The sequence below is a fragment of the Gorilla gorilla genome, chromosome 6 (genome assembly GCF_029281585.2).
Source record: "Gorilla gorilla gorilla isolate KB3781 chromosome 6, NHGRI_mGorGor1-v2.1_pri, whole genome shotgun sequence".
Lineage (NCBI taxonomy): Eukaryota > Metazoa > Chordata > Mammalia > Primates > Hominidae > Gorilla > Gorilla gorilla.
In genome coordinates this window covers 138,447,838-138,475,633 of record NC_073230.2, presented here as the reverse complement: position 1 = coordinate 138,475,633, position 27,796 = coordinate 138,447,838, and the positions used below count along the sequence as shown (strand labels likewise).

The following is a 27,796-nucleotide window of genomic DNA, read 5'->3' as shown; positions in this document are numbered from 1 at the left end:
CCTGGGTTCAAGCGATTCTCCTGCCTTAGCCTCCTGAGTAGCTGGTACTACAGGTGCATGGCACCATGCCCAGCTAATTTTTGTACTTTTAGTAAAGACGGGGTTTCACCATATTGGCCAGGCTGGTCTCGAACTTCTGACCTCATGATCCGCCTGCCTCAGGCTCCCAAAGTGCTGGGATTACAGGTGTGAGCCACCGCGCCTGGCCTCTTTTTTTGTTTGTTTGTTTTTTGAGATGGAGTCTCACTCTGTCACCCAGGCTAGAGTGCAGTGGCGTGATCTTGGCTCACTGCAGCCTCCGCCTCCTGGGTTGAAGCGATTCTCCTGCCTCAGCCTCATGAGTAGCTAGGATTACAGGCCTGCACCACCACACTCAGCTAATTTTTGTACTTTTAGTAGAGACAGGGTTTCACCATGTTGGCCACGCTGGTCTTGAAATCCTGACCTCAGGTGATCCACCTGCCTCAGCCCCCCAAAGTGGGAATCTGAGCTTTTCTAAGCCTCTTGTTTGTGTAGTGAATATGGATTTATAATCTGTCATGGCATTTATTATATATGTCCTTGTATCATCATTATTTATATATGTGTATTATTTCACCAAAATATAAGATTCTGAGGGTAAGGACATTATCTCATTTGCCCTTACAGCTCTTAGCATAGGTCAGTAAGCATTTGTTTAAAAAAAAAAAATGGCGCGGCCGGGTGCGGTGGCTCACACCTGTAATCCCAGCACTGTGGGAGGCCGAGGCAGGCAGATCATCTGAGGTCAGGAGTTCGAGACCAGCCTGACTAACATTGTGAAACCCCGTCTCTACTGAAAATACAAAAATTAGCCGGGTATAGTGGAGGGCACCTGTAATCCCAGCTACTCAGGAGGCTGTGGCAGGAGAATCGCTTGAACCTGGGAGGCAGAGGTTTCAGTGAGCCGAGATCACGCCACTGCACTCCAGCCTGGGCGACAGAGTGAGACTTCATCTCAAAAAAAATAAATAAATAAAAATAAAAAATAAAAATTAAATTAAATTTAAAAAAAACAGAAAAAAGAAATGGGCTGGGCATGGTGGCTCACACCTGTAATCCCAGCACTTTGGGAGGATGAGGCAGGAGGATCACTTGAGGCTGGCTGTTTGAGACCAGCCTGAGCAACACAGCAAGACCCTGTGTCTTCAAACATTTTTTTTAAATTAGCTGGGCATGGCGGCACATGCCTGAAGTCCCAGCTACTCAGAAGACTGAAGTGGGAGGATCACCTGTTCCTAGGAATTGAAGGATGCAGTGAAACACGACTGCACTACTGCACCCCAGCCTGGGTGACACAGCAAGACTCCGTTTCTACTTTTAAAAAAAGGAAAAGAAATGAATGCGTATGTACAATTCACTGGGGTACGCATTTAATATTTGTATTAATAAAGTATTAAATATTTTTCTATCATATATACAGCCATAAAATCTTATAAATAAGTAAATTAAAATGAAAGAACAAATGAAATGCTGAGAGTGCTAGCTGTACTGCCAAAGAGTAAAGGCAAGAGGCTGGCAAAGTCCAAATTTCTCTATTTCTTTTGTCCATCAAGTACCAGTGGATGCTGTGATCAAATATTAATCTGCCAGGTCAAGTCTTCTTTACTCCCGAAGCAGAAACACCAAACATTAAGTCAGGGCAAATTACTTGCTGGAAAACCAACAGAGTCACAAAACTATGGCTGAAGCATTTTCTCCTTTAATCCATGTTACCTCAGTGAGTAGTGTTCACTAGTGCTCTGCTATTAGTGAATTAGTGAGTTAAAACAAAGCATTACCTAACAATAGAATATTAGAAATAGGTAGATATTTGTCAACTGTAAAATAGCAAAGTTAACTAGATCATATTTGACAAGCGAAGGCCAGAAAAAGAGCAAATTCATGAAGAATCGAGATCCATTTCTTCCAAGATAGTTCTTTTATTGTCAACCTTCTTTAAAGATTTATGCTGAAACATAAAGTAAGTCTCCAAATAGACTTACTTTAGCCAAAGGCACAGAGAACAAGCTCTTACCACTTTCTGCTAGAGCAGCAGCCACTTCATTGAGAGTGGAATAGATGTTGCAGGCAGCCCATCGGCACTGGGCCCCCAGAGCACCCAGAGTTTCCATAAGCACCTATATTAAAGACAAAGCAGGGTATGAGCAAGCCTGGGCCAAACAACTAGTCAAGGAGATAAAGTTTATATATTTTACAATCAGAAAATACAACGGGAATGACTTAAGCCACTGATTTTCAAATTGGGCTCTACAGAACCTCTTCAGTATTCTAAGAAGGCAAGTATTGGGGGAAGCCATGGGAAGAGGGAGGCTCCAGCTGACTCTATGTTTTTACCAATTTAAATTAAGCTTCCCCATAAGATTTAATAAACCAAGGACTTCAGAGCCAAAACTTTTCTGAAAAAACAGATTTACAGTTCTGCTTCTGCTTAGAACATACAAAGCTACAAGAGAAGCTCCCACCTTAACGACAGGAAAAAGCTGGGTAGCTACTAGGAAGGCTGAGGTGGGAGGACTGCTTGAGCCTGGGAGATGGAGGTTGTAGTGAGTCATGACTGTGCCACTGCACTCCAGCCTGGACAACAGAGCGAGACCCTGTCTCCAAAAAACCAAACACACGGCCAGGCACGGTGGCTCATGACTGTAATCCCACTTTGGGAGGCTGAGGCGGGCGGATCACCTGAGGTCAGGAGTTTGAGACCAGCCTGGCCAACATGGTGAAACCCTATCTCTACTAAAAATACAGAAAAATTAGCCAGGCATGGTGGCGCATGCCTGTAATCCCAGCTACTCGGGAGGCTGAGGCAGGACAATGACTTGAAACGGTGAGGCGAAGATTGCAGTGAGCTGAGATTGCACCATTGCACTCCAGCCTGGGCAACAAGAGCAAAGCTCTGTCTCAAAAACAAACAAATGGCGGGGTGCGGTGGCTCATGCCTGTAATCCTAGCACTTTGGGAGGCTGAGGCGGGCAGATCACAAGGTCAGGAGATCGAGACCATCCTGGCTAACACGGTGAAACCCCATCTCTACTAAAAATACAAACAAAAATTAGCCGGGTGTGGTAGCGGGCGCCTGTAGTCCCAGCTACTCGGGAGGCTGAGCCAGGAGAATGGTGTGAACCTGGGAGGCAGAGCTTGCAGTGAGCCGAGATTGTGCCACTGCAGTCCAGCCTGGGCAACAGAGCAAGACTCCGTCTCAAAACAGAACAAAACAAACAAACAAATAAATGAACAAATAAACACACAAACACACACAAACCCCAAAAACTGGGTAATCTACAAAGCCAAACTTTTCTTGAGCCCATCAAAGATTTGAGGTCATAAAGCACAGAAGTGAACTGCCCTCCAAAGAGTGACAAATCCTTTTAAAGAGAGAGGGAAGACTGTTTCACCTTTGGCAGCGCATGGGAGGAAGAAATGGCTGCCACAGATAAGGATAAGAAAATATCAGCTAAACTTTTGAACAATTACGAAAGGCTGGGTGTGGGAAAGTGTGTCAATGTGGAATTTTTTGAAGCTCCAGACACAAGTAGATTTCCCATTCACATGCAGGCTGTTTTCCAGAGGCTTCCACCCAGTGCTCAAAAGAAAGACTGGGGCAGGGAGCTGATTGGCTGTGCTCAGAAACAGACATGAAACCTGGGTACTTCCCTACACTCTTCTCTCATAGGAACCAAAGCCTCAAGCTGTAGGAAGAGCAGGAATTGGGCCTGCCATTAGGGACTAGGCAAAGATCCACTGTTTCTGGAGGAAGGCAGAAGCAAAAACTCTGCCTCTGGGAGAGGCACAGGAAAACCTCTTGGGCCCAGGACAGTTCACTGATACAAAGTAAGGATCTGCTACCTCTCCAGCTCTCCAGGAAGGGCAGGAAAATATGTCTTGCCCAAGACCCACCACAGATTCAAGGCAAAGTTTGGCTGCTACAGATAGGAGAGACAGGAATATTGAGAAAACCCTGCCCCTCACAGAGGTCTGCCTAAGACTGAGACTGCACCAGAGATCCAAGAACCCCACTTGCCCTCACCGTGTGCTTAGCCCCAGGAAACAAAGAGCAGCAGTCTAGTGCGGCAGATGAGGCAGGTACTTGAAAAGAGGACACTTCTGTGGCACACATGTGCAGAAGTAGCTGAAGGCTGAGGGTAAAGCAGAAGCACTGAGGAATGTCCTTTGGTAACCTCAAATCACAAGGTTATAGCAGTCCACTGCTGGAGGAATTTGAAGCCTTTGTTGGTATAACACAAACTCTAAATTCAGCCCAATTCATGACTATAATGAAAACTAATATACTACCACTCAATTAAAAATGTCAGGACATACAAAAAGTAAAAAAAAAAACCTACTGTCAGGAAATAAGTAAACAACAGAGGCAGGCTCTCAGATGAGCCAGATGTTTGATCAGACAGGAGATTTAAAATAACTATGATTAATATGTTTATGTTATTTATTTATATTTTTTTATACACAGGATCTTGCTATATTGCCCAGGCTGGACTAATATGTTTATGTTAAAGGATCTAGTTGAGAAAGATAGACAACATCTATGAATAGACAGAAAATTTCAGCAGAGATGGAAACAATAAAAAGTCAAATACAGGCTAGGTGCAGTGGCTCAGGCCTGTAAAGGCCAGCACTCTGGGAGGCCAAGGTGGGCAGATCACCTGGGGTCGGGAGTTTGAGACCAGCCTGACCAACATGGAGAAACCCCATCTCTACTAAAAATACAAAATTAGCTGCTTGGTGGCACATGCCTGTAATCCCAGTTATTCGGGAGGCTGAGGCAGGAGAATCGCTTGATCCCAGGAGGTGGAGGTTGTGGTGAGCCAAGATTGCACCGTTGCACCCCAGCCTGGGCAATAAGAGCAAAACTCTGTCTCAAAAAAAAAAAAAAAAAAAAAAGTCAAACACAAATGCCAGAAAAAAAAAAAAGTCAGATTAAAAGTTCCTTCAACAGGTTTATCATCAGACCGGGCACATCCAAGGACAGAATCAGTGAACCTGAAGATAGACCAATAAAAATTACTGAACTGAGCCAGGCACAGTGACTCATGCCTGTAACCCTAGTGCTTTGAAAGGCTGAGGCAGGAGATCGCTTGAGGCCAGGAGTTTGAGACCAGCCTGAGCATCACAGCAAGATCTCATCTCTACAAAAAATTAAAAAAAATTAGCCAGGCATAGTGGTATATGCCTGTAGTCCCAGTTACTTGGGAGGCTGGGGCAGGAGGATCGCTTGAGCCCAGGAGTTTGAGGCTGCAATGAGCCTGCAATGATTGTACCACTGCACTCCAGCCTGGGTGACACAGTGAGACCCTACTCAACAAAACAAAACAACAACAAAAAAAAGAAATTACTGAACTGAAATACAAAAAGAAGAAGACTGGCAGAAAAAAATCACAACAGAGTGCTCAAAATCTATGGGGTCTACGGCAATCTATGGATTCTTTCCCTCTTTGCCTTCTGGAACTCCAGTTACATGTATGGAGAGGGAAAAAAGAGGATCTGGGAACAATGACATTTAAAAAGCAAAGAGCACATTAGTGCCCAGATCCACTAAAAGGAGCTAGGCATTCTGGGAGAAACGGCTGGTTCCAAGAGTAGGGCATGGAATGTTCAAGATGAGCTTAGGTGATCTTGTACCAAAAGCAAGGAAATGTTCAAAGAATGAAAGGGATATATCAAAAGACAAAAGAAGTCACAGAAGCCACACTGAAGAGGCTCTCCCTGGTCAAACTGGGAACAAGATGATCATGTAAATAAGTAATGATAGTAATGGATTATAACCTATTAAATAAAATAGGAAACAATGATTCCATACAAATAAAAATAATGAATAAATCAAAGTAAGATAAAGAATGAGATATTTACAGTTTCATAGTACTATCTCACATAAACATATTAATTCTATTTTTATTTATTTTTGAGACAGGGTCTCACTCTGTCACCCAGGCTGGAGTGCAGTGCAATCTCAGCTCACTGCTCACTGCAATCTCGACCTTTCGGGCTCAATCAATCCTCCCACCTCAGCCTCCCAAGTAGCTGGAACTACAGGCACATGCCACCACACCTGGCTAACTTTTGTATTTTTTTGTAGAGATGGGGTTTTACCATGTTGCCTAGGCTAGTCTTCAACTCCTGGGTTCAAGTATCTGCCAACCTTGACCTCCCAAAGTGCTGGGATTACAGGCGTGAGCCATCACACCCAGCCCAAAAAACATATTAATTATAAACTGGGAAAAAAACTTTTACAGAGGAAAATCCTGGGAGACACCACCTCAACCAAGGGATTAAAGTGAATATCATCAGTTCTGGGACAAACTGAAATCATGTGCCACCTGATAGGATATATCACTTCCCTGAATTCCCACCATAGATGTATAGCCTGAATCTCATAATGAGGAAGCATCAGAAAAATCCAAATTGAGGAAATTCTACAAAATAATTCATCCGTAATCTTCAAAAGTGTCAAGGTCATGAAAATCAAAGAAAGACTGAGAAACTGTTCTGTACTAATGAAGATTAAAAAGACATGACAATTAAATGTGACATATAACCATGGACTGGATTCTTTTGTTAGAAAAATATTATCAGAACAACAAGTGAAACTCCAGTGGGATCTAAGGATTGGATGGTAATAATGAATCAATGTTAATTTTCTACTTCTGATGGTTATACTGCTAGTACAGGAAAATGTCCTTGTTTGTAGAAAATACACACTAAGGTATTTGGGGATTGCTATGGTCTGAATGTATGTTCTCCTCCCCCAGAGTCATATGTTAAAAACTAACCCCCTAGGTGATGGTATTAAAAGGTGATTATGGAAGTGATTGGAAGGTGATTAGACATGAGATTTCTGCCCTCACAAATGGGATTAGTGTACTTATAAAACAAGCCTGAGGAAGCTTGCTTGCCCCTTTGGCCATGTGAGGGCACATAGAAAGCGCCATCTATAAGGAACAGGCCCTCACCAGACACTGAATCTGCTGGCGCCTTGATCTTGGACTTCCTAGCCTCCAGAACTGTGAATAATAAATATCTATTGTTTATTAATTACCCAGTCTAAGGTATTTTGTTATAGCAGCCCAAATGAACTAAGACAAGAGTGAAAGAGTATTAGGTTGGCAAACAAAGCATAATTTCTTTGTCGTTATTTTTTTAAAGGAAAAAAATGTGGGGTGGAAACAATAAATTAATATTAAAATTGGTAAGCTAATTGTGATTAATCCATTCAGGAAAAAAATAGAAAGGGAACCATGAAGGGTGGTAATGCTCACTGAGCCTAAGGGTAAAAAACAAACTAGATGTAATTCAGCAACATGAGACAGTAGAGAAGCACTTACTATTTTAAGCTACCACACTAAAGTCTCATGTCGCTGACTGAGCAGGCCAAAAAAGATTCAAGAGTGTTTCTGTCTTGATTCATTAGTTTGTAGCTCCAAAACAGATAGCTTTTCAATTTATTATATTAATTTTGGGCAGTCAGGGTACTCTTGTCCTCAGAGAACACATAACCCAGAAAAGTTTCATAGTGAAGATGCTAATAGAAGCTGTCTGTACCTTGAGGAATCTCTAATGTTCTTAATCAGGAATGTGACCACATAAGTGTTGTGCTTTGGGAGAGACAATCTTTGGAAAGCTGATCTAGCCACACAGATGACCCAGATCTTATGAATCCCCATAAAAGATTCCAGACCATTGCTCAATATAACAATTTCCCGATAGTGGTCTCATTATGGTTAGCAACTCCATATATATTGCATCTCTGGTGATAAAAGAGGAGATCTAGAAAATTGTGGGGGCATTTTTGGTTGCCACAATAATTGGAAGGGGAGTGCTATTGGCATTTAGTGGGCAGGACCAGGAATCTGGACATTTTGAAAGTGTCTCAACAAAAAACTGTGTTGCAGCTGGTACAATTTTCAAATGTCCCAATAAAAGTTCACATGGGTGAAAAACCTATTTACAATTATCTGAGTTTAGAACCTAATTCCACTTTACAAATTAGCAAAAAGTAGTTTTGTAGTTTTAATACAAAACAATAGTTTTTCCAGGAATGTAACAGCTATGTAAATGAAGAGAAAACTCATACTTTTTGTTGTTCTTATTGTTTAGAAGATTACAAAAAGTTGTTTACTATTTCAGAAAATCATGGCAATGCTGCTCTGATGCTCTGGAATCAATAACACATTTATTTCTGTCTTCAAATAATACTATTTCAAATAATACTGTGAAATAGTACAAATATCTGATTGTTCTACTATAGTTGTCCTCAAGTATTTACATATTGAAATACACATTATTTTAAGTATTGTACTTTTTTTATTCCTCCTTCATATTTCAGTTAAGATTTTATATTGATTTTTTTTTAAAGATTATATGTACCTAAACATGTTATATCTGAATTTCATTTCAGGATAGTTCAGGGACACTGCAAAAAAAAAGTTTTTTAATAAAAAGGGGACATTAAAACTGATGAGAGTAAGGTAGGAATCACTGGTGTAAGCAAATCATGGTAATTCCACGCCCCTCGGTAGGACTGGTGGAGCACAGATACATGATCCAGTTCTGCCCAATGAGACACAATGGAGTATCCTGGAGGGACTTCTCTTGAGTGAGGAAGAAATGGTCCCTCTTCCTTTTCATGTCAGTTTGTGATGACTAGAATAGTTGTAAGCATCTTGCTATCAGCTTGAGGGTGAAGTAAGCATACTGAGGAGGCAGCTCCAAGAGAATCAGAGAGGTGAAGCTGGAGCCCTGAGATCCTGCATCTGAAGTCTGCCTTCCCTTTGGACTTTCTGCTATGTACTGTGATAAATTCCTTTATGTGACATAACTTTTATTACAGTCTGTTGTTGTAATTGCTCTCTTTTATTTTGAGTTACTGTTGTTCATTTCTTACTGTGCTGAATTTATAACTGTCTCTCAGTATCCTCAGGGGATTTATTCCAGGACTCCCATGGATACCAAAATCTGAGGATGCTCATGTCCCTTATATAAAATGATGCAGTGTTTGCATATAATCTGTGCACATCCTTCTGTATATTTTAAAGCATCTCTAGGTTATTTATAGTACCCAATACAGTGTAAATGCTATGTAAATAGTTGTTATATTTCTTGTTATTTTGTATTGTTGTATTATTTTATTTTCTGAATATTTTTGATCTGCAGTTGGTCAAATCCTCAGGAAGCAGAACTGGTGGATATGCAGGGCCAATTGCATAAATTAAACTTGATTATAGGTATATATATATAGGAAAAAACATAGTATATATAGGGTTCAGTACTGTCTGAAGTTTCAGGTGTCCACTAGGGGTCTTGAAACTTATCCCCCACAGACAAGGCAGGGGGACTACTGTATATTGAAGTTAAAATCTTGACTCTGTGATTTCTAGCTGTATAACCTTAAACAAATATCTTAAGCCCTCTGAGCCTCAGCTTCTTCGTTTACAAAATGGAAACAAGAATACCTGCTTTATATGGCCATTATAAGGATTAATGAGCTAATACTTGTTAAGCTCTTAACTCGGTGCTTGGCATGTTGTAAGCTTTCAGTAGCTCGTGGCTATTATTAACTATTGTTATTAAAAGGAGAAAAGAAGAGAACTCACAGCAGTCTGAGCAGTGATGTGTGTGCAACCCACGATTTTGGCTCCAGCCAAAGGCTTTTCTCCTTGAGCTCTCTTCCTCAAAGCCATCAATGCAGGCATTTCTGAAAAGACCCAATAAATACAGCAATATTAAAGAAGAAGAAATAAGAGATAAAAGAACAAACAGAAAAACTTATTTTCTTAAGTTAAGATCCTTCCCCTGATCAGGTTAGATTAGGTTTCTCCAGGGATCAAGACATTAAACCTGTATTTTCCTTTATAAAGGGCTTTTGGAGGCAAATGCTCCAGGGTTCTGATTCTCTATATTCCAGTCCTTATCCAGTCTCTCTCCCTTTTTTTTTTTTTTTTTTTAATACAGGGTTCCTTCTAGACTTGCCAGATTTCCCCAGTGTTTCCTGAACTCATATTTCTTTTGTTATAAGTATTCTTATCACACAGAAATTTCACAAGCTACCAGACCCCAGACATAAAAAGGGATTAATATGGACAAAAAGACACAGGCAGGTTAAGAAGGAAAAGGTGCTTGTTTTCCTTACCTTGTTCAGCAATTTCAATTTCTCTTCGTCCAAACTCTGCCTGTTTGATGTTCTTAACACAGAAGTCACTGCTTCCCTTAGAGTTCTTTTGCTGCTTGTCCCTGGGCGATGTCTCATCATCAGAGCTATCTGTATATGAAGCCGCTGGAATGACAGAATAAAAAACACTCAGGGAAAAAAAAAATGCTTCCTCTAAAATTCCAAACCATGGAGCAAACTGAAGCTTCTCTAGCCACCTAGCGCCATATAAATTTTTTTACCTCTGTTAAGTACCTACAGGCTATACACATGCCAGAAGAGGGAAGCTGAAAGAGATTGCCAAAGACATTCTTCCTGGATAGCCTTAACTTGAAATGTAGGGCTAACTTTATCTTCAGAACACGCAGAGGTCCTTGAATACGCAAAAAGAAAAGGTTACACCATGGTAGCATTAGGTTAAAGTTCCTAATGCAAGATCGTGGTCATTAACATATTGGTTTTTGGGATTCTAACTACTCTGCTCTGTGTGCTGCTTAAATGTTTGATATAATTTGTGTTTTAGTACAATTACTGAACAGATAAGACCTAGAAAACAAGGAATCCATGGGAAAGTAATTAAGAACCACACAAAAAGTATTTGTCTGACCTAACAGAGCTTTCTTTTTTAAGACGGACTCTGATGAGGCTGAATTGTGCCTGCAGACCCAATTAGACATTGACAATGAAGTATTCAATGTGCTCTCCCTTCTTGCTGGCCTCAGTAGGTCCGGCGTTAGGCATTTTAGACTCCCAAAGAAGTGAATAAATCCTCCTTTGGTACAATAAAATGCTCTGATAACTAATCCATTTAGCAACATATACTAGAGTGTGAAAGGCCTAAAACTTTTTATCGTGGTTAACAGGCAGCTGCTGCTACTACTATTCACATGCTTAGCTGGGGTCTTTTTAGTCTTCATAGGATTCTGTAGTTACTAACCATTTGCTAGATTATTTGAAGCAGTGTCCTTCCCTGATTTGTGTTTGAGCTTCTGAAGATAGTTCTTAACCCCCAAGTCTTTTTGGGGGTTAAGAAACACTCTCTAGAAAACGCTTTGTATCTCTCAATGGAATAAGTACTGCCATCACTTTTAAGGGTAGAAAACTGTGAAAGCTCGGAGTGCCTACGGTCTACAATGCTCTGATCTACTTATATGCAGAGAATTAAGGCATTTCTGAGATTTCTTAGCAAAGGATCTATCTCTGCGAGGGCTGTAAAAGGCAAGTCTGACCTTGCCCAGTTAATCAGGCATGGCACTACAAACCATTTGGGCAGCAGGGGCTTCAGAATCTCTTTTGGAGCTGGAGCAAAGTCCTAACACGAGGCAACAGGAATGAACATGGGCACCAGGGGAGGTGAGGGAATTAGTAAATCCCCAAAGAGACTTTTGTTCTTGAAAGGAGCTAATCTGTACAAAAAGTTTGTGGTTCCCTCTCCTAGGGTGAGTGAAAGCTCAAAGTACTTTTGGCAACAGAACCCAGACACAGCTTTCTGGGAAGTCATCTGTTTTACTAATCAATATTCAGAAATACCTAATAAATCAGAGGCTTAGGGGAACCATGCTTCTACCACCTGAGAGATAAAAAGATAACAGCCATCTCTAATCCCGATCCAGATTTATGGAAAATTACTTTTGAAGAAAGTGTTCATATTCAGAATATCCTGAAATCTCAAATCCTTTTTCAGAGTCATGATGATTTTTATGCTTCCCAATGGCCATTTAAATATAGTGGTCATGTGTTCTGGAGTCAGTCTTTGGTTTAAGTCTCAGTCTCTGTTTTTGGGTGTATAAAGTGGAGCTGATCCGTTTGAAAGAGTTGTTAATTTATTCACGTATTCAGTCATTCACACACTCAGGTGTTTATTCAAATTTTAGTTATGCATCTATTATGTACTAGGCATAGCCTAGGTGCTGGAAATACAGGACAGATATAGATGGTCCTTATCTTCATGGAGTTTTCAGTCTAGTCAGTGAGTCAAAAAAGAAATAACTAGTTACAAAATTAATTATTTAGAGCTTTAAAAAAATACATTTGTAATGTGTGCTATAAAGCAGAAATCAGGATGTCATAAGACTATATAATAGGAGAACATGACTTGTCAGAGTCAAGTTGTTAAGCAGATTAAGTAAGATAATGTATGTAAAGTGCTTACTGCAATGCTTGGCATACAGTAATTAAGCACTCAATAAATGATACCTGATATTACCCACTTTAGCACATATTTTAAATTCAGTTCCAGATATAACATCTTTAAGGGTTCTTACTCAGCTTTAAGATTTTGAATGGGAAAAGAATGATATACATACATAATCATTTAGCAGTTTATCTTTTTTTATACCTCCATCATCTCCTACTAATCTACCCAAACAGCAGGTGGTTGGCTGGCAGTGATTTGAGAGGTTGAGACTGGAGTCCTAACTCTACCCAGAAGAGATTGCCCTTCCTATGCCTCTTTAGTTTCTAAGAATGAGTCAGAAGAAAACCAAAAAGCAAAGCAAAATTTGAAAATTTCCCCTTAAGAGAAGCATTCCAATTTCTGGCTTTACCATTTCCCCCCACCAACTCAAAGAAAAAAAATCTTTACACCACTTCTCTATTCTAAAACCTAGAAAAAACAGTATTTTACTTTCTTAACAGTAGTCAAGTAGTTACAGTTAATTCAACCAATGTTTTTCTTTGAGCCAAAATGTATTTGTTTTCAAAGATCCCTTTTTTTTTTTTTTTTTTTTGAGACAGGGTCTTACTCTGTCACCTAGGCTGGAGCACAGTAGCACGATCTCAGCTCACTGCAACCTCCGCCTCCTGGGTTCAAGCAATTATCCTGCCTCAGCCTCCTTAGTAGCTGGGATTACAGGCGCCCACCACGGTGCCTGGCTAATTTTTGCCTTTTTAGTAGAGACGGGGTTTCGCCATGCTGGGCAGGCTGGTCTTGAACTCCTGACCTCAGGTGATCCGCCCACCTTGACCTCCCAAAGTGCTGGGATTACAGGCTTGAGCCACCATGCCCGGCCTCAAAGAGCCCTTTATACGGACCTGCTATCAGGTAAGAACCAAAAATATCAGTTGTCTAGATTGTACTGCTATGTGGATACGACATGGCTGACAGATCCAGACCAAGAGAATATATTATTAGTTCTGCAAACACAGTGGAAAGGTTATTGTTGAATTATAAATGAATGAATTATAAATAAATGAATAAATAAATTTACTCATTTATTCTTTGAATCTGTACTCATTTCTGCCACAGAGTAACAAACTCATGATGACAGTTGAGACAGTATTAAGGACTGTTCCTAGGAAAATTTAGAGAAACCCAACACATATGTACAAACACACTTGAACAGAGTTTCTAAAATATTTGTAATTGTCAGCATACTCTAAAGCCCAGAGTCATAATTTAAATAAACAAGAACAACCAATAACCTACTAAGTAGTCCTGAGATCCTAGATCTAGCTTCAACCCTAAGTGGTTAAGTGACCAATTTTCAATTTATCCAACTGTAAACTGTAACAGATTCCCTCTTTCCTCATGCTCTCTCTTTCCCCCAACTACCACCGGAAAAATCTTACAAATAAATGAGATGATAACCAAAAGGGTTCAGTTTCTACGTAGAAAAGTAGTATGAAGTACAATATAACTTTACTATGGGATGTTATCTTGTTTCATTATTTTCCAAAATCAAAATACAGCATGATGAATCAAGAATCCACAATCTATCTCACAGAACATGTATACACATTTTATGATTCAAGCGTGATTAAGCTTTATCTCTCAGCAGCTGTGATACTGTGAGTTACTGCTAGGAGAAGCAGCAGTCAGAACCCTGACTGAATTAGTCCTATTAGACTATTTTATGTCAGGCAATTCCTCTTGGGCCTAACCTATTCATTTGGTAATGGAAATAACAGTAGGGACCTGTGTGTCGGGTTATAGCAGACTTCACTGATGAGTAACACTCTGGAAATGTGTAAAAAGCTATGCTAGCATCCCAAATACAAACAAACAAAACTTTGTTGTTTGGAAAAATCTGAAAATATCTCAAACTTTATAAGAATTGTAGAGTTTGGGAAAAAAAAGAACCAATCGTGAAGAAGGGACTTCTGTCTTCTTTCCTCATCCTTAACCAAGTAACTCATTGCAAAGACAGCTTATTCAGAAATATATCACTGAGAACAGTCTGATTTAAAAAAAAGTCTCTTCTGTTCATTTGTTTTTATGAGGTTTTTTTCCTTAGGGGAAGAGTTTTTTAGAAGTTTGCTTCTTATAAAATAGTTTCATGGATTAATGCAGCATTTTTCAACCTGGGTTCTGCTAGAAATTAAGTCCTAATGCCTTGAAGCATCCATTGTACATAATGAATTAACTTCTCTCCTACGCATCTGGAAAGTACTAGTTATGTATCATCTTTTGGAAAATTAAGAAAAGTCTATAAAATCATTTTCTGTGTTCTGTGATTCAGATGAGGATCCCTGGTTGAGAAAAGCTGGCAGAGGTTCCTAAATGAAAGCATGGCAAAACTTAGTACTAGGAGCCTTAGGAAGGGAGACGAGGCTACAGCCTATGTAAGCCTCTGAGTATCTTCAGCAAAACAAGCACTTTGGACAGGAAAGTATCTTTTTTTGAAATCTCATAAACCTGCTTTTCTTGTTCATACACACTGAGTATATTAGAGACCTCAACAAGGGTATAAAAGTATAACGTCTCTGAACACCTTTCACCAATATTTATTTATTGAGTACCTCTTCTGTGTCAAACACAGTTCTAAGTGCTGGGAATAGAGCAATGTAAAACAGAAAAAAAAAAATCTCTGTTCTCATGGATCCTGCATTTAAATAGAAAGGAAAAGACCAAAACATATTAGCAACATATATTAGCAACATATTAGCAACATAATATATATGATATATATTATCATATATATGATATATTAGCAAAACATATTAGCAACATAATATATATGATATATATTATCATATATATGTTATATGATAAGTGCTATGAAGAAAAATAAAGGAGGAAAATTTGACAGAGAATGTTGGGTGGAGTTCTGTATCGTATTTACTTTTAATGAATTAATTTTTAATTGACAAAAATTGTATATATTTATGTGTATAACATGATGTTTGAGATATGTACACATTGTGGAATGGCTCAACAGAGATAATTAACATATGCATTATCTCATATCCCTATCATTTCTTTGCGGTGAGAACACTTAAAATCTGTTGTCTTAGCAATTTTCTAGAATACAACACATTGTTATAACTATAGTCACCATGCTGGGTACAATTTAAAAGAGTAGCCAGGATAGGATTCAGTGAGAAGTTGATAATTTTTGGTGAAGAACTGAAGGAGGTAAGGTAGCCAGCCATGCATGTATCTGGAAAAAGAGCATTCCAAGCAGAGGGAACAGGTACAAAGGTCTCGAAGCAGGAGAGTGCATGGCATGTTTCAAAATAACAGTAGGAGGCTTGTAAGGCCAGAGTGAAATGAACATCTCAGGGAGGGAGGAGGTTTGGGGAAGTAGAGAGGTGAACAGAAATGTAGGCCATTGTAAGAACTTTAGGCTTTACCTAAGAGTGAGATTGGGAAGCCACTGGAAGGTTTTAGGCAGTGAAATGATATGACATGACTTATTTTAAAAGAATACATTTGGCTGTAGTGTTGAGAATAGACTGAAGATGGGTAAGGTTGGAACTGAGGAGTTCAGTTTTTAATACATGGGAGGTTTGAGATGTCTATGGGCTGGGTGCCATGGCTCATGTCTGTAATCCCAGCACTTTGGGAGGAGGATTGCTTGAGGCCAGGAGTTTGAGACCAGCCTAGGCAACAAAGTGAGACCCCTATCTCTATAAAAAATTTTTTAAAAATTAGCCAGATGTGATGGTACACATCTGTAGTCCTAGTTACTGGGGAGGCTGAGGTGGGAAGATTGCCTGAGCCCAGGAGTTTGAGGCTACAGTAAGCCATGATTGTGCCACTACACTCCAGCCTGGACAACAAAGCAAGACCCTGCCTCTTAAAAAAAAAAAAAGAATAAAATAAAGAGATATCTATAAAACATACAAGTGAAAGGACTCAGCAGGCAGTTGTATATATGAATCTAGTATATAGGAGACAGATTTGAGCTGGGATAAAGTATGAGAATCAAACACCAATACATGATATTTAAACCTATGAGATAAATGAGTTCATCTAGGGAGAAAGTATAAACTGAGAAGGAAAGAGGTCCAAGGATGAGTCTTTGGGGCTTTCCAGTGTTAATTTCTATAGTCATTTAAATTATTAATTTTTTTTGAGACATAGTTTCACTCTTGTTGCCCAGGCTGGAGTGCAATGGCACGATCTTGGCTCACCGCAACCTCTGCCTCCTGGGTTCAAGCAATTCTCCTGCCTCAGCCTCCCGAGTAGCTGGGATTACAGGCATGTGCCACCACACCTGGCTAATTTTTGTATGTTTAGTAGAGATGGGGTTTCTCCATGTTGGTCAGGCTGCTCTAGAACCCCTGGCCTCAGGTGATTCGCCCGCCTCAGCCTCCCAAAGTGCTGGGATTATAGGCGTGAGCCAACGCGCCCTGCCTAAAATTATTTTTTTTTTATTAAATTAAAAAAAGTCTCGCTCTATTGCCCAGGCTGAAGTGCAGTGGCACAATCTTGGCCCACTGCAACCTCTGTCTCCTGGGTTCAAGCGATTCTCATGTCTCAGACTCCGGAGTAGCTGGGATTACAGGCGTGCGCCACCAGGCCTGGCTAATTTTTAAATTTTTTGTGGAGACGGGGTTTCACCGTGTTAGCAAGGCTGGTCTTGAATGCCTGACCTCAGGTGATCTGCCTGTCTCGGCCTCCCATATTGCTGCAATTACAGGCATGAGCCACTGTGCCCAGCCTAGTCATTTAAATTATAATGTATGCTGAAAATGGGCCCCAAGTTTTTATTGACACACATTTGCATATATGTCTTGTCATATTTAGAGAGTTGTGAGTCAGCTCCATTACTTTTGGCTTTTCATTCGATGCACATGAAACTCTTTTTCTATCATTGTATATAACTTTCCATTGTCTGTGTTACGAAGATGCCAGGTGCAAGAGTTTTCCAGCATCACACAACAAATCAAACATGTATCAAAGACTAGAAACTAGGTCTCTCCTAACTCCTAGTCCAATAATCAGGATAGTAGGCATTTCTAGTCAGAGTCTGTTTAAAAGGGCTTGACAACCATTCACTCAAAGGGGAAAAGAAAAAGAAAGAAACAAAAAACAAAACAAGGCAACAGTGCATGTGATGCAGCTGCTAAAGAAGCAAACATTTTGGGTTTCATTTTAAAAGCACTGAGTTTACAGAACTAACACTTCCTGTAGATTAGTTCAGACCACTGAGAATATTATGTTGATAGGCATAATGTTTTTAAAATGATACCTAATCTGAAATAGATCCAGATGAGGGTAACCAGGACAGTGGGATACCCCTAAATCAGGCAACCAAAGCCAGCAAATTTTAAATAAAATCTTTAAATTCCAGGGATTATATAAGAACTTTTCAGGAGATAAATAACTATGTATAGTAAGTAGCACCCTATGTTCCAAAGAGGTCAGCAATTAGAGGGAAGCAGAATGAGATCTTTAAGTTCTTTTTCATCTCCAGGATGTTTTGACTTCCTGTGCCTGAACTTAGTATCATTAAACAGATACATTAGGTAGACAATTTTTGACTTATAAAAATGATAATTTCATATAGTTTAATCTAAAAGGTCCAAGTTTACCAGGATGATACCAGTCTATATCATTCACCAACGAGCTATGCCAAGCCACTATGTGCTCACTTAGAAACTAACAGCATCAATTACTCTCTTCCAGGTAAATAGATATTTTTTAAAGTACCCTCCCTGCTTATGGGGACTGGGTGGGAAGGCAGGTATTGGTTTCCTCTGCCGGAATATAGTTGGATATGTATATCTAGTGTGTAGGGGAGAGACTGAGCTGGAGTTAAAATTTGATATTATTATTATTATTTAGTATCAATCTTTAGATAACATGCACAAACCCACAGCTTGAAATGTTACAAACTATTTTACAATTCACATTTTTCACAATTATTGTGGTTTCCAGAGTTACATTAACCAGTTTGTGAATTTTCAACACTGCTTATTTCAGCAGAATAAGATAGGTTTCCTGGCCAGGCGCAGTGGCTCACGCCTGTAATCCCAGAACTTTGGGAAGCTGAGGAGAATCATTTGAGCTCAGAAGTTCAAGACCAGCCTGGGCAACATGGTGAGATTCCATCTCTACAAATAATTTTAAATTTAGGCAGGCATGGTGGTGGGTGCCTGTGGTCTCAGCTACTCAGGAGACTGAGGTGGGAGGATCACTTGAGTCCGTGAGGTCAAGGCTGCAGTGAGCTATGACCATGCCACTTGCACTCCTGCCTGGGTGACAGAGTGAGACCCTGTCTCAAATCTTGTGCTACCCCACAAAAAAGGTAGTACAAGATTCTGTATCTTTAGATAAAAATCCATAGGAAGTGATATCATATGCTTTACATCATTCACTGTTACTGTGGGGGGAAAGTAAAAAGACAAACGTAAAAAATATATAAATAATCTACCCAGTCTAAAAGCTACAGCTTCCCAAACAACTGTTTTTCAACTTTATATAACAAATTACTCTCCTATTTGTACAAAGAACAAATAAAATTTCAGGTCATAATAAACATTTTCTAATGAATATTACTATTTATAATGTGAAGAGGTAACTAGGGCAAGCACTCAGCTCCCTATCACATCCCAACACAAGAGCAAAATAAACTAACTCCATATTAAATCCTACTCATACTAGGCAGCGTTTAGCATACTAGCTGATGCCTTCAAGGGGTCCTACACAGTAACAGCTCACCTGGCATTAAATGATAACTCAGTCCCAGGGCACATGTATCTGAGTTAATGCCAGCGCAAAGGATGGGAGGAATAACAAGAAGTCCAATGTCACAGCTTAGGAGAGAAGGCAAAGGGCTCACTTGCTTGAACTAGCTACAGTGTGTCATTACTTCTTGGGGCAATTGAGGTTTCCCTGTTAATTTGCAAGTACCAGATGGAGGGATGAAGAATTTCTTTTTTATTTTCAAAGGATAAAAAAACCACAAGTATATACACATACTGTTCCGGAAAGATCATCAATGACATATTCCCACCCTTCTGAGTAGATTAAAGAATTCAATTTCCTTAATCACCCTCTTCTGCCTCTATTGGAAGAGGAGGCCTCTATTAAGCTCCACTCTGAATTGCCAAGAGAAATCCAAATATTCCACCCAGAATTTTAGTCTAAATTTTGACTCGAAGTATTTATTCAAAGCACAGTCTTGGTCATGCTTAATTAGCCTTGGATAGACAGGAGGGCCCGTTGAGATCGTACTTATTAGCCTCAACAGCTGGGTCCACAGCAGTTCAGTACTCACCTGAGCTGTAGCTGTCAGTAGATGACTGAGAAATGGAACGAGACAAAGAGCGACGTCCAATTTTGGTGGGACGTTTGTTGAATTCTTGCTTCTGGTCAGCAAACTGGATCTGCTAAGAAAAAGAAACCTAGTTATATAAAGAAAAAGAGCCTCCATTTTGAGACAGCAATTCAAGGCTTGTATTACAGGCTTTCACCTTCCCTAACAGTTGATCTGACTGTATCAACCTATGTTTGGAATATTAAGACCCTTTGAAGAGAAGAATACTTTTTCATTCTTCTTTTTTTTTTTTTAAATAGAGATGGGGTCTTTCCATATTGCCCAGGCTGGCCTTGAACTCCTGGGTTCAAGCAATCCTCTCACACAGCTGGGACTACAAGCATGTGTCACTGTGTCTGGCAATGTCTCATTCTTTACCTACTATGTTTCTAATCAAATTTAAATCTTTGATACACTTTTTTTTTTTTTTTTTTGAGATAGACTTTTACTCTGTCACCCAGGCTGCAGTGAGGTGGCACGATCTCGGCTCACTGCAACCTCCACCTCCTGGGTTCAAGTGATTCTCATGCCTCAGCCTCCTGGTAGCTGGGATTACAGGCACACACCACAATGACCTGCTAATTTTTATATTTTTAGTAGAGACAGCGTTTCACCATGTTGGCCAGGCTGGTCTTGAACTCCTGACCTCAAGTGATTCACCCACCTTGGCCTCTCAAAGTGCTGGGATTATAGGCATGAGCCAGTGTGCCTGCCTACTCTTTGACTATATGCTTTTTACAATAAAATTGTGATACCCCACTCCCCACAAATAGAGAATGGGATATTCTGGTTAAATTTTTAGAAAATTGAGTCATATTCAGAAATATTTTATACAGTTTCACTGAAAAGTAAAACTGGAAAGAATATTTGAGATTATCATATTTGTAAGCTCCATATATCTAGATGAGAAAATTGCAAGGTACAGGAAGGCAAAATGACTTGCATTCAGGTTTCAAGAATCTCAGGAAATGGTATGATTTAATAATTTTTAAAAAGGCTTTTCATTAAGAATGAACATTCTGAAATTGCATTTAAATTCTGGCTATGCCACTCATTAGCTGTGTAATGTTGCTCAAGATGCTTTAGTGAGTCTCATTTTTCCATAAATACAACAGAGATAAAAGTACTTACCTCAGAGGTTTTAGAGAGGGTTCAATGAGACAATGTGTGTAAATTGAAACATAGCAGGAAATTCAATAAATCTACTCCCTACCCAACCCCTACGGTTCAATGCTTTCGTAACTCTTGCAGGTAGCCACTCTAATTTGTTAAAGCTTTTTAAAATATATTAGTTAGCTTTCCAGTACTAGTAAGTAAATTTTTTTTTTTTTCTTTTTAGATGGAGTCTCGCTCTGTAGCCACGCTGGAGTGCAGTGGCTTGATCTCGGCTCACTGCAACCTCCACCTCCTGGGTTCAAGCAATTCTCCTGCCTCAGCCTCCCAAGTAGCTGGGAGTACAGGTGTGTGCCACCATGCCCAGCTAGTTTTTGTATTTTTAGTAGAGACGGGGTTTCACCATGTTGGCCAGGACGGTCTCAATCTCTTGACCTCGTGATCCACCTGCCTTGGCCTCCCAAAGTGCTGGGATTACAGGCGTGAGCCACGGCGCCTGGGTAGTAAGTAAATATTAATTTATTTTTAAATATTTGATATTATAAAATACCTAAAAGCAGTAAGATTGATCATTAACTATAATAGATGTAGAAGGAGCAGATTAATTGAATGAATATGTATAAGCCTCATATACTCTGGACATTGCATTTTGGATGATTATTTGATAATGATTTTCTTACAATTTTATCTTTCTCCTATTGTTGGAGGTTCCAGCTGATACTTTATAATACTCTACAAACCAAAGGTCACTTGTAAGCTATACTTGTTTGGGGAAAAAAAGCTCATACAATTTATTGAACTAATAACTTTTTTGTTTTCTCTGTTTGTATAATTGCCTATTCTGGATCCAAGGTGGCATAGAGGAAGGTCTAATGAAAATGATCAAAGGTCTGACAAGTGACTCTACCTTTAATGATAAAAAGATGGTTCCTTGATGGGCAGAACATACAGTACACCAGAATGAAAGCAGGAACTGACGGCTCCACTTCCTGCAGTTAGAGGTAACTAATGAGTCACTTGAGTATTGCGACAAGGGACCAATGCCAAATTGAAATAGCTTCACATTGCCTTTTAGGGGGATTCATAGCATTTTCATAGCTATAACAACAAATAAAGCCTACAGAGTGCTTTAGGGCTTGCAAATTGTTTTCAGCAATAGGAAAACTCATCGGATAAGAAGTTCTTCATGAACTAAAAAAAATTACAAAGATGATTATTTTGCTCAACTAGCAATTTATTCCAAAAAGATAAAGTGCCCTTTCTATGTACTCCCATAGGACGTACATGAACTTTCATGTATTGCATTTCTCCTAGCACAGCACTTACCACAATGAATGTAACTATCTGTCTACTTACCGGTATTCTCTATAAACTATAGGTTCATAAAGGGAGAAGCTGTGATTCTTATTCACCCTTATATCTGTAGGCACAAATCCTAGGCACTCAATCAAATGCCGAATCAATATATCTGAAGTAGCCTATTCTATCTTCACTGTCTATACTTGTTTGAATACTCACTAAATATGGTAAACATAAACCAAGTCTAAAGTTAAAATGATTTTTAAGGGCAAAAAGAGCTGGGAAGAAGAGGGAAGGTGGAAAGCTGGGGAGGTGGACAGCAGTCAGGCTGCAAACTCTGGCTTCCGTTTCACCAACCTTGTTCAAAACAGTCACATGTCTTTATTCTTTTTTAGAAGCCCATCCAGGAAAAGGAATAATAATGGAACTTTTCAAAGGTCACCCTGAGTCGCTAACTTTTCCAGTGTCCCCTTTAAAGAAGAATAGATAAACCGTGTTTCAGATGCTCAACACAACCCCAACACAACCACACACCTGCGTACATGCACATGTGGGTGCATATGCACACACACCATGTACACACACCACTAGAGGGGGCCAGTCACTCTTATACTCTAGATTGTAGGATCAAGGTGAATAAACCATATAGCTATCTAGCTGCATTATCATCTCAAACCAGTTTATCTGAGCTGAGCTGTCTTCTCTATAGTGTTTTCTATTTACAGTAATCCCTCCTTCCTGGGACAAGTTCATGCTATCTTTTAATACTAAAGAAGACTAGGTTGTACAAGGCTTTCTCCACTTAGAACATAGGGTTCTAAAACCTTGCTTACTGGTTAGACACCGAATTCAAGTTTCTTTAAGACAGAAAAATATTAGAGCGAGATTAACCACTTAAATATAAGTTATGCAATTTTCCCCAAGAAACGAGTATCTTTCTCTGACAACCAGAACATGAGTTAAGTGGCTCCCTGGTGTTTACCTCCTCTTAATAATTAAACACCAATATACAGTCCATTTTGTAATGGATTGGTTTTGTAATCTGCCCACCCCAATTGTGGTACCTTAGTAGAGTCTACCCCTAACTTTCCTACCTTGTCTGGAACCAGGGTCTTTTAAGGTAATCCTCCTTTTCCATTTGAGAGAGAACTGCCTAATTCCAACAGGCATTAAGGCAAGGGAGGGAAAGAGACTGTTAAAAGAGGGGTAGCTCACCTTATGCCAGAGGGAGGGATGAAAGCAGGAAAGGAGGGGAAAAAGAATATAAGCAGCTGGCCTTTTACAATAATGGCTATAGCAGCGGCAAGACTGGTAAATAAGAGCTTAGCCTCACCTGGGCCTTAATCCCAGAGTTGCCATTAACAATGTATTTCTTCTTGCTGCCCAGCATAGTGACATTACCAGCCCCACTGCCACCTCTGTGGTCCAGGGACCCTTGTGATCAGGCCTTTAAACTTTCCTCATCAGCAATTCTGTTGGCTCTGGTTCCAGCCAGCTTTTTGGGCTGGGGAGTGGGGGACTACTCTTCCTTGGAATCCCTGAAGCAGCTCCAACAACCCCTTCAGCAGTACAGCCCCAATTTAATAAGGCATTTCTGTTAGTGGCTCAACAGCCATTCCTAATTCTAGTGGCTGTTTTGCTTTTACTTATTTTTTTCCTAAACACCTAATTACATGGATCCTCTGACCTCTAAACCTTGCAAGTCCCTTGACAAGGCCCAACTTGCATGCGCATAACAATAGCTTATTTATATAACCACTGCACTTTTTTGCTCGCTATAATTAACTTGCTAATTAGGTTCCTTTTCAACCTTACCTCCTCCTTTTCCATGTCAGATGATTTTAGTTAACCTAGTCTCATTAGAAAAAAATTAACCACAGAGCCACTTAAACAATGAGAGACTTCATTAAAGGAGTAAGAAAAAAAAATTAATGGTGCCAAGTACTCAGGCAGGCCCTACCCTACACTCTGTGTCCTTGGAATAGCCAGACTGGGGACACTGATTTCAGCTCTGTCACCAAGGAAATCAATTTTCTCAGTTCACTGCTTTCCTCTGAATTGTGCATCTTTTATACAGGTTTTGACATTTGGTTTCTAGTCCCAGCTCAAGATTGTTGCTGATTTGGCACAGGGTGACCCAGTTTGCTTTTTTCACAAAATGTGTGTTCATGGAAGGTACGACTACAAAGGGAAGCTTCTTATCTCCTCAGAGTCCCCAGAATCACAACAATCTTATTATGTGCCAAATATTCAAGCAAAAGGGCAAAGAATCACATTATTTATTTGCTTATTTCTGAAAGAGACATAGTGAAGAAGAAAGCTACACTCAACTGTCTGCTACAGAGACTGGGGAGAAAGTGATGTCAATTCTTCCTTAATTTAAAAAAGAAAAAAAGACTGCTTGTTGAGCACAAGAAAGGACATAAAATGGCAGATTTTTTTTTTTTTTTTTTTTTTTTTTTTTTTTTTGAGATGGAGTTTCGCTGTTTTTGCCCAGGCTGGAGTGCAATGATGCGATCTCGGCTCACTGCAACCTCCACCCTCCGGGTTCAAGTGATTGTCCTACCTCAGACTCCCAAGTAGCTGGGATTACAGGCATGTGCCACCACGCCGGCTAATTTTTTGTATTTTTAGTAGACATGGGGTTTCACCATTTTGGTCAGCTGGTCTTGAACTCCAGACCTCAAGTGATCCACCTGCCTCGGCCTCCCAAAGTGCTAGGATTACAGGCGTGAGCCACCGTACCCAGCCGGCAGATTTTTTTTTTTTAAGGATAATCTTTATTTAGAGAGAGAAGGTCACATTGCATACTGCTTATTGACATCTCTGGAAGAGAAAAGTTTGGTAAGTGCCTATTTTCACAGTTCTGTGTATATGTTACTTCTATTAATTTGTACAAGAATCTTAAGACTTAGGCAGTATTATTCTCACTTGACAAAGCAGGAAAGTTTAAGAGAACAAATGATTTGTCCAAGGTCTCACAGCAAGTAAGTGATGGGACTGGAATTTGAGCCTGTGTTTATGCTAGAGCCAAAGCTCCATCTACTATACCATGCCTCATAATATTAATCAGAAGACCAAAGGTCCTAGTCCTAGGTGTACCAGCCTCAAATCATTCCTTTTATCTTTAAATTTATTTAATTTAAAATTACTCTTTAAATTCATTTTCGTATCAGATTACATCTTAGAAATGACATCATCCCGGATAATCTTGGGGCCCTGATCAAGTCACAATTCTAAAACACCTAATTATATAAGAATTAGAACTCTAACAGCTCTTTAAGGCAACTTTGCCCAATGTCACTACCAGAAATGGAAACAGAAATTAATTGAACTCAAATATGAATGTTCACCATCACCCACAGCAATTCTGATCTCTTACTCATAATTTCACAAAGTGAGACAGATCATTTGCTTGCTTGATGAATCTCTAAACTTTTGCTCCTCCTAACAAGAATGTTCACCCCAGTCTGCATGTACTAAGCTGGTTCCCCTTTCCCTCACTCAGGTAAAAAGGAGCTCCTTGGTCCAATGACTTAAGTCAGATAACTTGAGTCAGAAGGACTGGCATATCTATACCAAATAGAACCAGAAGACATTTTAGGAGACTGACAGGAAAAGCCTTACCACTTAACAAGTTTTGTCTGTTTGTTTGTTTTGGTTTTTTTTTTGAGACTGAGTCTTGTTCTGTCACCCAGGCTGGAGTGCAGCGGCGTGATCTCGGCTCACTGCAACCTCCACCTCCCGGGTTCAAGTGATTCTCCTGCCTCAGTCTCCTGAGTAGCTGGGACTACAGGCGCATGCCACCACGCCTGGCTAGTTTTTGTGTGTTTTTTTGTTTGTTTGTTTTAGTAGAGACAGGGTTTCTACTCAAAAAAAACTAAAAAAGTCCCATCACTTACTTCGTGTTAGCCAGGCTGGTCTCGATCTCCTGACTTCGTGATCCGCCCACCTCGGCCTCCCAAAGTGCTGGGATTACAGGCGTGAGCCGCCGCACCCAGCCAATAAGTTTTTATAGAACACAGTAACTTTCAAATTTTAGCTGCATCAAAATCACCTGGAGAGCTTATTAAAGCACATTGCTGGATCTTAACCACCAGAGCTTTTGAATTATTAGGTCTGGAGAGGGCCCAAGATTTTGTATTTTGTAATTTAAAAAAAAAAATTTTTTTTCAGCTTCCAATTCTCTGGTTGAAGATTTTGTGTTTTGAGTAACTCCCCGGGAGATGCTGATGCTACCAGTCTGAAGACCACACTTTGGGAACCACTGCTCTAACACTTTCTCCAAGCGTGAGTAAAGCAGCCCTGATTCTCTTGACTCTTCTTAACCAACCATTCTATCCTATCATGGCTATAACCATGGAGGCACATTCACAGGCAGAAAAGTAAAGGTTATTTGAAAGGTCAGAGAATACAATGAGGTGATCCTTTCTTTTCTTTCTTTTTTTTGGGGGGATGGTGTTTCGCTCTTGTCTCCCAGGCTGGGGTGCAATGGTGCCATCTCGGCTCACTGCAACCTCCACCTCTCGGAGTTCAAGTGATTCTCTTGCCTCAGCCTCCTGAGTAGCTGGGATTACAGGAGCACATCAACCATGCCTGGCTTATTTTTTTGTACTTTTTAGTAGAGATGGGGTTTCGCCATGTTGGGCAGGCTGGTCTCGAACTCCTGACCTCAGGTGATCTGTCCACCTTGGCCTCCCAAAGTGCTGGGATTACAGGCATGAGGCACCACGCCCAGCTGAGGTGATCTTTCTTTACACCCAAAACAGGGTCTAAAGAAAACTGGGTCTAATTCTGCTTTCCGTAACTTAAGGCTCTTAAGAAGAGACAGGTAATATATTAAGAAAAACAGGACTCATGGGGAGGACAGAAGATCTATTTATCCTAAAGAGGATCAAGGCCAAGAGAAACCAATTAATTCCTTTTCAAGTACATAAAGTAACACTACAAAGGATGTATCTGTGTCTCTACTTCCTAAGGTCTGTCATCATTTCTAAAATAGGGATAATCATATCTATTTTGCCTATTTAAAATGTATGCTGAGATAAGATGTGAGAGGGTTTTGAAAACTACATATTGATATACGAGTCTAAAATATTAATATTTCTATTCTTTCAAATTAAGTGTTCTTAACCTATATTCCATGGATGTCTAGAACCCCCTACAACAGTATGCAAAATTTTGTGTTTTTAATATCCTGGGGAGAGAGCCCATAGTTTTCATCAGTTTTTCAAATGGCTTTCTGTTTTAAGCACCAATCCTGACCTAGAGTTATAGTCAAGCTACCGCTACCACCATCAGACACTTTGGAGATTTTTGTCTCTACTTCCAAGTAGATATGGTTCAGATATTCCTCGAAACACCTCTCTCTTCCAAGCCAAATGAGCGGCTTGAACTAACTCTTTACCTATGAAAAGGATTACTTCTTGCCAAAAGAATATCGGGCATCAAGCTGGCTGGATACTCATGAAAGTCAATCAATCAGATTTCCTATGGAAAAGTACAGAGAGCTGGAGTGGGAGGAGGAGGAAATATTAAAATGTAGAAACATAGAAAAAGTTATTGCTGATCTCCATGCATGTCAGTCGAGGTTACTACCAGAAGGGACTAAAGATCTCTCAGGGGAAGTAAAACACATTAATAAAGACAATTTTAAAAGGAAGTGTTCCCCAACCTTTCAGCAGTAAAGCTGTCTGAACAGGGCTAAGAAAATCCTTCA

General features: G+C 39.9%; 1 protein-coding gene across 6 annotated transcripts in view; it reads right to left on the bottom strand.

Annotated features, from left to right (window-relative positions):
* The window catches only part of AHCYL2 (adenosylhomocysteinase like 2), a 201,212-nt gene that overhangs the window by 30,104 nt on the left and 143,312 nt on the right, over nucleotides 1-27,796 (bottom strand). For 3 of the 6 annotated variants that reach the window (XM_004046206.5, XM_055392257.2, XM_004046205.5), the window contains 4 exons: nucleotides 19,627-19,735; nucleotides 10,160-10,303; nucleotides 9,624-9,724; nucleotides 2,036-2,138 (listed from right to left, as the gene is read on the bottom strand). In XM_004046206.5, coding sequence (XP_004046254.3) covers nucleotides 2,036-2,138; nucleotides 9,624-9,724; nucleotides 10,160-10,303; nucleotides 19,627-19,735 — 457 coding nt within the window. Of the gene's footprint in view, nucleotides 1-2,035; nucleotides 2,139-9,623; nucleotides 9,725-10,159; nucleotides 10,304-19,626; nucleotides 19,739-23,410; nucleotides 23,506-27,796 lie in introns of those variants that run through there. The other 3 variants (XM_019031541.4, XM_019031542.4, XM_063708763.1) reach the window with 2 other exon arrangements.